This window comes from Populus alba, chromosome 9 (assembly GCF_005239225.2).
Source record: "Populus alba chromosome 9, ASM523922v2, whole genome shotgun sequence".
Classification (NCBI taxonomy): domain Eukaryota; kingdom Viridiplantae; phylum Streptophyta; class Magnoliopsida; order Malpighiales; family Salicaceae; genus Populus; species Populus alba.
The window spans coordinates 7,751,965-7,762,574 of NC_133292.1; the positions used below are offsets into that span (position 1 = coordinate 7,751,965).

Genomic DNA, 10,610 nt, shown 5'->3' on the forward strand with positions numbered 1-10,610 from the left:
TTGTCTGGGCCGGGGTTTCTGTCTTGTCTTCTGACATTATTTAATTGGACGAAAACAGACATGAGAATGGGTTGTTTTTACAATCGTGTCTGTCAGAATTTGTTTGTACCTTTCCCAACGGCTACTTGGAGTGAGGAGGGGATAGCAAGCAAGCATGTTTTTTTTAAACGTCGTCCCGATCCTCTCTCTCACCATTTATCAAACCCAATAACCAGCGAAGAAGGATTCTTCTACGCACAGTTCTACCCTCTCTCTCTCTCTCTCTCTCTCCCTCTCTCTCTGCTTTCTCTCCCTGCTTTCTCTCTCTGGAAAAAATAAAAAAGGAAATGGAAGAAGAATCTCAGTGTTTGAAAATCAACGGCGAAGAAGACTTCTACGAGAAGATCGAGGCTCCGAAGTTCGTGGACCTTAACGCTCCTGATCAGTACCATCCTGGAGATGACCGATACTGGTTCTGCTTGCGTGTTGGTAATTTTGTAAATTACTGTTACATGCTTGTCTCTGTTTTCCAATACTACTTGAAATCTGAAGCTCTATCGATGCCGTGTTTTTTAAAATCTGATGGGTGAGGCCTAGAATATAAGACTTTCAAAGATGGAGGAGGTTACAGTCCCCTTACTTCATAGTTTTTATTAAGAATTAGTTGACAGTAATTATTTTAAATGCTGTCTGTTAAAAGACGATTATGGGCTGCATTTATTTCTTAAGCTTACTTAATGTGTGTTAATTACCAAATTTGCTAAGAATTTTGTAAAATTATCAATGCAGCACCCTTTTTTCGGCTTGGTGGATCTTATCTTTTGTGGGGATTGAATTTTGAAAAAGTTAATGTTAGAAAAGAAAGAGTTTCTCTTCCGGTGGAAATCTGTCCTCCTTGCAGATTATTTATACAGTGGAGTTGGAGTTGAATTATATATAATAATATTACTTGAATTAAGTATGCAACGAGATGTTTGGTGGGATAGAATTGGATTGTGTGCGCTGTTCATTTTATTTTAGTATGAAAACATTTATCTTTCCAATTTTAGTATCTCGTAATTGAATTTGTATTTGACGGGATTTTTATTTAATACTTCCAAGTGAAACTGCGATCAAATCTAATTTTTGCAATAAGAAGATTTCTACCTTTTAGCTAAACCTAGTTGAATTGTTAATGAAAGAAATGCTACCATCACTTGCAATGGGCTTTCAATGGATGCGTGCAACGCACACCTTTGAATTGAATGGTGCAAGGGTCTGTCACTTGCGAGTGAGGGTCGCATTTCCCTCGCTGTCAGTTCAAAGTCTCCGGGTAGGCATGAATGTTAGAATTTTATCTGGTATAAATATTTCCAACATGGCAATTTTTATTATTGAAACTCATGGATAATATAGTCCGTTAGCACTATTTAAGTTTTCAAGTTGAGGATGAGAACGTTGCATGGTGAGGTCCACCATGCAATAAATAAATCAACATAAATCTGATCCATACGAAAATTTATTTTGAAAAGCCTTTTGAAATCAATTTAAAAGGTACTGGCAAAAAAGGAAATGCAAAAGGTGATAGAATTGGAGTAAATTCTACATGGATTTGCGCTAGATTTGTGTTGATTGGTCTACTACATGGTAGGACTTTCCAAGCAATGGCTACATTCTCAATTTTGAGGATTTAACTAGCGTGGATGGGGGTTCGTGTGTGTTTATCAATAAAAGGAAAGAAAAGAAACGTACATTGGAAATATAGTAAAATCATACTAGTTCATTTCTAACTCTTGCATACTAGTGAATTCAACGTAAATTTAATTCAACTTCACTGCAATTCTACTCCAGAATCATTCTAAATGAGCCTTCTACATTTTTCAATAGAGTATTTGATTATTTAAGTTTTTTTTTTTTTTTTTTCTATTTTCTCTTTTGTTGAGTGACTTTAAATGCTAAAATTTGAATTTTCTATCTGCATCCACTGCGCCTTTGCCTCAGGATGTGATCAAAAGCATGAAGAAGAAATGGATTCTGAAGCAATCTACAAAAATTTTGTTCTTCGGGTTAGTTACCAGTTTCTTTTCTGCAGTAAGTTGGTTTCTACATTTAGATTTAGGCTTGTAAGTTCTTGAGTCCTGCAGGTTATGGCTGCAAGGAGTCCCAACATACGGCTTCGGAAAGCATTGTACAGAAAGGATTCAGGGTATATGCATTAAGCTTCTTGTAACTCAGATTTAACATACGTCTTCTCTTATTGATCTAACTAGATCTATACTAATAAGATTTACTAATTGTATGTGATAGTGCCAATATTAAATGTCCCCAGACAGCTCCAGCAAAATCTTCGAAACCTCGAGTATCAAGATTGGCCCTGATTTCCTCAATATCTAAAAAAATGGTCGATCAAAAAGTGAAAGTAAAACCTCTTGCTAAGCGAAATGCAACTCCAAATGTGAGGGAAAAGCAGTCTTCTGTTGCATCCAAGGCTCTGACTACTCCAAGGAACAAAAAGCGACTGTCAAATCCTGATGCATTTCGGAGTGTTAGGAACCCAAAGGCAATGGACATTGCAAATAGTAGAGTGGTAGCAAAGGCGTTATTTCGTTCACCTAATAAGTCAGTGAGCACAAAAACTTTAACAGAATTGGATACAACTGTCAAGAAAATATGTGCAGGTGTGAAGAAGTTTGAGGTCACTGATGGAAAGAAGCATGCTAATACACCATCGCCTTCAAATGCTCTAAGAAAACAACCGCGAGGACGAGAGGTTAAAAGCAGAGTTTATGATGGGCCGCTTTCCCGAAATTGTAAGGGAAAAAATTTTAAGCAGTATCATGGTCCTATGCCTCAAAAGGGGGGTGGAAATAATTTCAGTGACATGGAGATTCAGGAGAAATCAAGAAATGGTTCTCGGGGAGTCTGCTCTACTGCTAAATGTGATGAAGGAAATAATCCACATGAAGGGCTTTTAACAACTGTAAAAATAGAACCATCACTGGTTGAGAATAAAGCTGAAGCTTTGTCAGATGCCAACGAAAATACCCAGTCAAATTATGAAGAGAGGGGGTCGGGAGAAAATGACGTTCCCAAACTTCTTGCGTCAAGTGAAGAGGGCACTGAGACCAGTGAAAGACATGGTGAAGAAGATGAAATGAACTCGAGTTTGGATAAGGGCACTGATGGAATCATGGAAAGTAATGATAGAAAACATATTTTGATATCAGATGACAAGGAAAATGTCAGTGAAACCATGGAGAGCGACAATAAGGAAAATGCTTCAGCCTCTGACGATAACAGGTGAGTAAACTCATATCAATAATTCTATTAGTCCTTCTAGGATGTTGTTAGATATTTTTGGTCATCAGTTATCCATGAATTTTGGAGTTGCAGAGACATGGATCTTAATACCGGCCACTTGAAAAGACAAACCCTTGGCAAGCATGAGAGTGTGAAGAGCACACAAATGGTAATTTTTTTATTAGGAATTTGAACTTCTCTCTCTTCTTTTTTTTGGTTTCTGTTTTTGATTTCTTTGTGAATATGGAAATGATTCAGATAGCCAAAGCAATGAGGAAGCCATCTAAAAAGAACTTCGTTACTGACGCTACTGGTGTTCAAGGACTGAAACATGGAAAGCCTAAGCCTACAAATCCCAAGCCTTTTCGGCTAAGAACTGATGTATGTAATTTATTACCTATCTAAGTCCTGTAAATAGTAATCTTTTAATTGAATCTGAGAATATTTAATTTATATATAGGAAAGAGGGATTCTTAGGGAAGCAACCTTGGAGAAGAAGATTCACGCTTCTCCTCTGAAAGAAATCATGTCAGATACGAGGTTCCCAGGAGGAAGTTTGCAGAAAAAACAGAAGGCATTGCTAGTGAGTTTTCATTTAATTTACAGAAAACAGCAGGGTGCATTGGCTCGTTTAGCTGTCAGCACTGGTTCAAGTAGACTGAGAATATGATTCTGATTGCAGAGAAATGACAAGAGCCTTGAACAAACTGAATTAGCTAATGATGCTCAGAAAGCAAGTGAAAAGGAAAGAAACACAACACAGAAGGAACAACATGTAAGGCTATCTATTTTTGAAGCGTAAAAAAAAAAAAAGATTTAGGCTTGGTTTTCCATGGTTGTTTCCATTGGCTCAAGCCTCCTATTATGACACCTTTTTGTAGCAAAATCAGGCTTCCATCTTGAAGAACTCCAAAGAAAGAGTGAGACGAAAATTATCTTCAGCTCCACAGAGACATACAGTTTCGTCCCAACAGAAGCTTGTGTCTCCACCGAAGAAATATAGTCATTGTAAGACAACAGCTCAAGATTTGGGGAATACCTTGAAAAGGGCCAAATCACCATTTGTGAGAAATGTCGTGAGACCACAAGAGTGAGTGTCTGCTATTTTAACAAGTTATTTTAATACAGGAAGCGTTTTTTCATAACTAAAATAAGCTACTCTGCTCTTGCCTTGCAGGACCTCATCGACTACAAACGAAACACTCCCTATTACGTTACCTGGTCAACTAGGTGTGATAAAGGAAGAATCACCAGAAATCTTGTTGAGACCCAAAGAAGTTGCAAAGCCTAGCAAAAGCAGTGCTTCCCCGGAAACCAAAGCTTCTGCTGTCCCCAGGCAATCACTGCAGGGGAGGAGGAGGTCCACAACTATTCCAAAGGAACCGAATTTCCATACCATCCACACGCCAAAGAGCTGCACACGAAGAGTGGCTTAAGTTATTTTCTAGGAAAACACTCCAGTTTGTGCACTATCTTGTTGCTGTTCAATTCATCCATTGAAGTATTTCGAGCAATTCTTTGTTGTTGTTGTTGTTGTTGTTGTCTACATATTGTATTCTTATAGCCAATGAGAGATCTTGTTCCTGTCCCATTCAATCAAAGCAATGCGAGCGTGTTCCTTCTAAAGGTCCTATATTCTCAGTTTTTATTTAAACATATTGAGTGTTCTAGCTGAGTTGCTGTATTGTCTAATTAACCATCAGAGTACAATTTTTGCCAACGTTTTGTTTTGTCCTGCTCTCTCTCTCACTATTTTCTCATATAGTAAGCAAGCCTCTGCCCTATTTCGATTATTGGTTGTGTTGTCATGATAGGACGAAAATTGTGTATAATTTCATGCTTTTTTTAGATTTCTTGGGAGGAAGCAACACTGCATCTTAACAGTAGAAAAGATGCACTGTTCATTCTCATTGCATCCCATTTGAGGGTTAGGGGTAGTGCTGGTATTATGATTTGTTTAATGTGACAATTTTGGAAAAGAAATAATTCACAATAAAAAAAATAAAAATGCTTTCTTTTTTGAGAGCCAGAATTTATCTAGAAGTAGGTTTAGAGGAAAGAAAAAAAAAAATTTTCTCTAGCTTTTTTTCTCTAGAAAAAATTTAGAGGGATCAATCAATACTTATTTATAAATCTTTTTATAAAAAAATAAATAATAAAAAAAATCATATTTAAATTCATAAAAATATATATAAAAAATTATAATTATTCCTCAAGCACGCTAATTTTTTTTTTATGTCCCTTGCCCTAACACAATTCAAAGTTTTAAACACTACCTGAACGACTAAGGCTGCAATGCGAACAATAGTTGTGTCCTCGTGATATGATGTGGAGTTCGGATTAAAAAAAAATGATGTTCAAATGTGTCATACACGATTTAAAGCATGAAGAATAATATGTGATTTAAGTTATACACCGGATTAAATAGATTAATTTTATTTTAATTAGATTATATAAAAAAATAGATAATAATAGTAGATGAATCAAATTAAAAAAAATCACAATATCTTCAAAAAAAATTAAAATTTTAAAAGAAATGGTGTAACTTAATTCATGAGTCAACGAAATTGAAATATGTTGAGATTTAACAACAAAATTAAAAATAAAAATTTAATTTAATATTTCAATAAATTAAAGAAAAACTTTGAAATTTTACATGGAAACATGATTTTCAAGAGTGAAAAAAAAAAAAAAGAGATTCACCGACATTACATCATCACATCAACACTGCCACACACACACCTTCCCTGAAACGAAGGAACATAACACTACAAGAACAAGTTGGTGTTTGGTTGATGAAGACTTTATATTTGCCGTTCAAATGGCATGAGCGTTAATTATTTTATATTTTTTAATAATACTTTAGATTTATTGAAATACTAAATCTAACCAATAATACTAAAAAGCTCTTTGAAATCAATTTACAAAAAAAAAAAATTCAAAGTATTTTGACGGTTCAGTTATGCTTTTAAAATAAAAAAAAAAAAAACTTATTTATAGTTGATTAATTTAGTAATAACTATTACATAAGAAAACTACATTTACCTCCGGTAACCAGTTTAACAATTGTTTTACACGATATATAAAATCATCGTTCTACTAATTCCTGTAAACAGCGCCTATAAGTTTGCATGAACATTGTTTTTCGAAGCAGTATGAGTTTCGGTTAATTTGGCTAATGTAACGAGGACACTATAGACGACAGTGCTTTAACCTTGGACTACATGTCCTCTGTTCAGCGTATCATTTTATTATTAAGTATGCTGGAACATCATATGACGAAAGTACCCTGATTGTAGATTCCAAGTGACAGCAGTACCCTCAAATGTGACATATTGAACCCTAACCTTTTGTCAGAATTCCCAAATTAATTTTCCACTTATCCTCTTGTCTCTGAACTCTTATCTTGTCCGTAGAAAAATCTGATTATGGGACTGTGTTTCTAAATCCAAGGTAAAGACATGCCCGCTCGTAACACTTCTATGATTCCATCCATCTTAAGGTTTATCTTTTCTCTTCCTGCTCTCCTTGAGCTCTTATTAAACCTTTGTTCTTGTGGATCTAAAATGAATTCCTTACATGAAGTTTATGTGTTTATACTTATGTAACTTTTAATCATCTTGTTTATGTACCTTATGCTTCTGGGTTTGTCTTGTAATTGTGCTTTAGATAGATTTTTGTTTGTTTGGTGAATATAGAGAAGTAGCTCTAGTCTAGTCAAAAATGGTGCCTTGGTGGCAAAATAGGAGTGCCCATTTGGGTTTTTCTTGTTTTTCTTTACGTCTTGCTTCACTAGCTTGAAATGAATTTACAAGTAAAGTTAGGTGTTATCGTATATCAGTGGTAATGATTTTCTCTCTCTTTTTTTCCTCTCTTTTTGGAAAGGGTTGAAAGTTGGATTATGATATTCAAGCCAAAAATTTATAGTTCCATGGTTAAGACACCTTTTTTAAAAAAAAATTATTTTCCTTCGAACTTAATATTTTTTAAGTGTTTTTAAATATTCTAATATCAAAAATAAATTTTAAAAAATAAAAAAACACTATAGCGAAAAGATTTTTAAGAAAAAACCGTTACTACAGTGACAGATGAGCTCTTAGTATCATATTGCATAAGTGTTTTATCAGAAAAGTAGTGTATTTTCCCCGGAGATATTCTTGCTAAATTAAACTGTGAACTTTTAGGTCTTAGCATATAAAAGAAGATGCTTGGGAGGATTTATTCTTCCAAAAGAAACTAAGTGAATGAAACACTTTTAATAACAGATGCAGCGAGATCTTCTAAGAACAAAATGTGACAGCGGTAGGGATTTCGGTTTATGCAGAGAGGCGGCAGTGCCATTTTGTTTTTAAACATAATATAAATAGCATTAAGGTCACAGTAAATTGCTCTTGTTAGGATGATGAATATAATATTTGGCTGTATTGATCTGTTATTGGGTCCTGAGTTTTCCTATGAATATAATCCGTATACATTTACAAGTTATGGTTTTTATTTCCCTTTGGGATATTCCATGTTGTTTAAAGATCACTTTTTTGACATTTGTCTGATAGAAGCATTTAAAGATTGGCTTATGTTCCAAATAATTGGATAGCTAAACATTAGCATAAAAGATGGTAACATTTAGCTATTGAAACTTGAAGGTTCCTTTCGACTTTACGTCGGACAATGTCAGTTTTTGTGTATCACAGTGAATGATTTTCTTCTTTAAAACCTTCAAATCTGTATATGTATTAGTATTAACTTTTGCACCAATACTTTGTGTTACAATTCATTTGCCTTGTGCTCTTGTATGTTTTTCCTTGATTTAAAGTAATGGTTTATGTGATAGCATTTTAAATATGATTTTTTGCCTCTTGCAGGCTTTTTCTGGAATGGTCAATTCTTAATCGAGCTCAATTTGGATGCGAATAGTCGAACTCCCATCCACTGATAATGGTGGTGTTCACAATCACATGTCCAGTGAAGGTTAAAATAATCGATCCTTTTGTTGAAAGGGCAGGGTTCTGAATCTGTCTTGGTTTTCACATGGAGAACCACACTTTTGTTGTTGGTCAAGAGTTTCCTGATGTCAAAGCTTTTCGGAATGCTATTAAAGAAGCAGCAATTGCACAACACTTTGAACTTCGTATCATCAAAAGTGACCTGATTCGATACTTTGCAAAGTGTGCTTCAGAAGGTTGTCCATGGCGTATTCGTGCAGTTAAGCTCCCTAATGTCCCAACCTTCACAGTAAGAAGCCTTGAAGGTACACATACTTGTGGTAGAAATGCACAAAATGGCCATCATCAGGCGTCTGTAGATTGGATTGTGAGCTTTATAGAGGAACGACTGCGGAATAATACCAATTACAAACCAAAGGATATACTACATGACATCCACCAGCAGTATGGGATAACTATTCCATATAAGCAAGCCTGGCGTGCCAAAGAACGGGGTCTTGCAGCAATTTATGGCTCTTCTGAGGAAGGATACTGCCTGCTTCCTTCATACTGTGAGCAAATAAAGAGAACTAACCCTGGAAGTGTTGCAGAAGTGTTCACCACTGGTGCAGATAATCGGTTTCACAGGCTCTTCATTTCTTTTTTTGGATCCATAAATGGGTTCTTAAATGGGTGCCTGCCTGTTGTTGGGCTTGGTGGAATCCAACTCAAGAGCAAATACCTTGGTACCTTACTTTCAGCGACATCTTTTGATGCTGATGGCGGGCTATTTCCACTTGCATTTGGAGTTGTTGATGTGGAAAATGATGAGAGCTGGATGTGGTTCTTGTCAGAATTGCAGAAGGCATTGGAGATGAACACTGAAAATATGCCACGGCTCACGTTTTTGTGTGATGGACAAAAAGGCATTGTAGATGCAGTAAGAAGAAAATTCCCAAGTTCTTCTCATGCATTTTGCTTGCGCCACTTGAGTGAAAGCATTGGTAAAGAATTCAAGAACTCAAGGCTTGTCCATCTTTTGTGGAAAGCTGCATACGCTGCCACTACCATTCATTTTAAAGAAAAAATGCTTGAAATTTCAGAGGTTTCTTCTGCAGCTGCCAAGTGGTTGCAACAGTTTCCTCCCTCTCGCTGGGCTTTGGTTTATTTTGAAGGAACACGGTATGGCCATCTCTCTTCAAATATTGATGAATTTAATAGATGGATTCTGGAAGCTCGGGAGCTGCCTATTATCCAGGTGATTGAGAGAATCCACAGTAAACTCATGGCTGAGTTTCAGGATCGGCAGATGAAGAGTAATTCATGGTTTTCTGTTCTTGCTCCCTCCACCGAGAAACGTATGATTGAGGCCATTAATCATGCGTCAGCATACCAAGTCCTTCGATCTGATGAAGTGGAATTTGAGGTTCTGTCAGCAGAGCGCTCAGACATTGTGAATATTGGGACGCATAGTTGTTCCTGCCGTGGTTGGCAGCTTTATGGAATACCATGTTCACATGCTGTCGCAGCCCTTGTTTCATGTCGGAAAGATGTATATACCTTTACAGAGAAGTGTTTTACCGTTGCTGGTTATCGCGAAGCATATGCAGAAACTATACATCCCATCCCTGAAAGAATTGAGTGGAGAAAGATGAGTGAGGCTCCTATGGATGATGATGATGATGATGATGATGCTCAAGTTGTCAGGCCACCCAAGTTTCGTCGGCCACCAGGACGCCCGGAAAAGAAACGAATATGCGTAGAGGACGACCTTAATCGTGAAAAACATACTGTGCATTGTAGTAGGTGTAACCAAACTGGCCATTATAAAACAACATGCAAGGCAGAGACTATGAACAGTATTGAACAGTTTTAGGTAAACTAACTTTGTACCTTACAGCTCCCCTGAGCTAGTTATGTTGAGTAGAGTAGCGTTGCTCTGCTCAAGTCCCAACTGTCATTTAGTATCTGTAAAATAGGAAACCTGTCATGTAACTAGAAATGTACACGTGTCATCCAAATCATGTAATTTAGCCTTTTTAGGTAATGACTAGTCACCTCGCCCCTTCTTCGCTTCGCTTCTAGTTAGATTAAACTGTTAATTTGTAATGCACAGAACAATATGCAAGCGTTATCAATTTATTTTATCATCAAAAAATATGTGAAATGTAAACCGAAAATTCAATGTGTTTAATATAATAAAATAAATTGGTAATTATATACATCTTTTAACATCACAAATATTAATAACAAAATAATAATCTATCATGTACTGAAACAAAATTTGTATCTCTCTAATTCAAACTTTATTTTTTATTAATATATTTTCTCGATTATTTTATTAAGAACATGTTTTTTAATTACTGATACTATTTTTGAAATAAATATCTCATGATCAAAATAAAAACTTCTACCATAGCACTACCCATG

The 10,610-nt window shown here is 35.8% G+C and overlaps 2 protein-coding genes across 4 annotated transcripts; both read left to right on the top strand.

The window, feature by feature from the left end:
- The first annotated feature begins 268 nt into the window (after positions 1 to 268).
- LOC118059059 (uncharacterized) lies at positions 269 to 4,859 on the top strand. 2 transcript variants are annotated; one of them, XM_035071871.2, is made up of 10 exons: positions 269 to 468; positions 1,960 to 2,024; positions 2,103 to 2,164; positions 2,266 to 3,258; positions 3,352 to 3,427; positions 3,517 to 3,639; positions 3,719 to 3,841; positions 3,941 to 4,033; positions 4,149 to 4,348; positions 4,436 to 4,859. In XM_035071871.2, the coding sequence occupies exons 1-10, from the start codon at positions 327 to 329 to the stop codon at positions 4,692 to 4,694; spliced, it is 2,136 nt and encodes a 711-aa protein (XP_034927762.1). In that variant the 5' UTR covers positions 269 to 326; the 3' UTR covers positions 4,695 to 4,859. The 2 variants fall into 2 exon arrangements, with proteins under 2 accessions (XP_034927762.1, XP_034927761.1); XM_035071870.2 differs by having other exon boundaries at positions 270 to 468; positions 4,140 to 4,348.
- A 1,717-nt stretch (positions 4,860 to 6,576) lies between these two features.
- LOC118059047 (uncharacterized) lies at positions 6,577 to 10,230 on the top strand. Of its 2 annotated transcripts, none has more exons than XM_035071856.2 (2): positions 6,577 to 6,711; positions 8,121 to 10,230. In XM_035071856.2, exon 2 carries the CDS (start codon positions 8,287 to 8,289, stop codon positions 10,054 to 10,056), a length of 1,770 nt encoding a protein of 589 aa, XP_034927747.1. In that variant the 5' UTR covers positions 6,577 to 6,711; positions 8,121 to 8,286; the 3' UTR covers positions 10,057 to 10,230. The 2 variants fall into 2 exon arrangements, with proteins under 2 accessions (XP_034927747.1, XP_034927746.1); XM_035071855.2 differs by having other exon boundaries at positions 6,605 to 6,760.
- Positions 10,231 to 10,610: the final 380 nt, after the last annotated feature.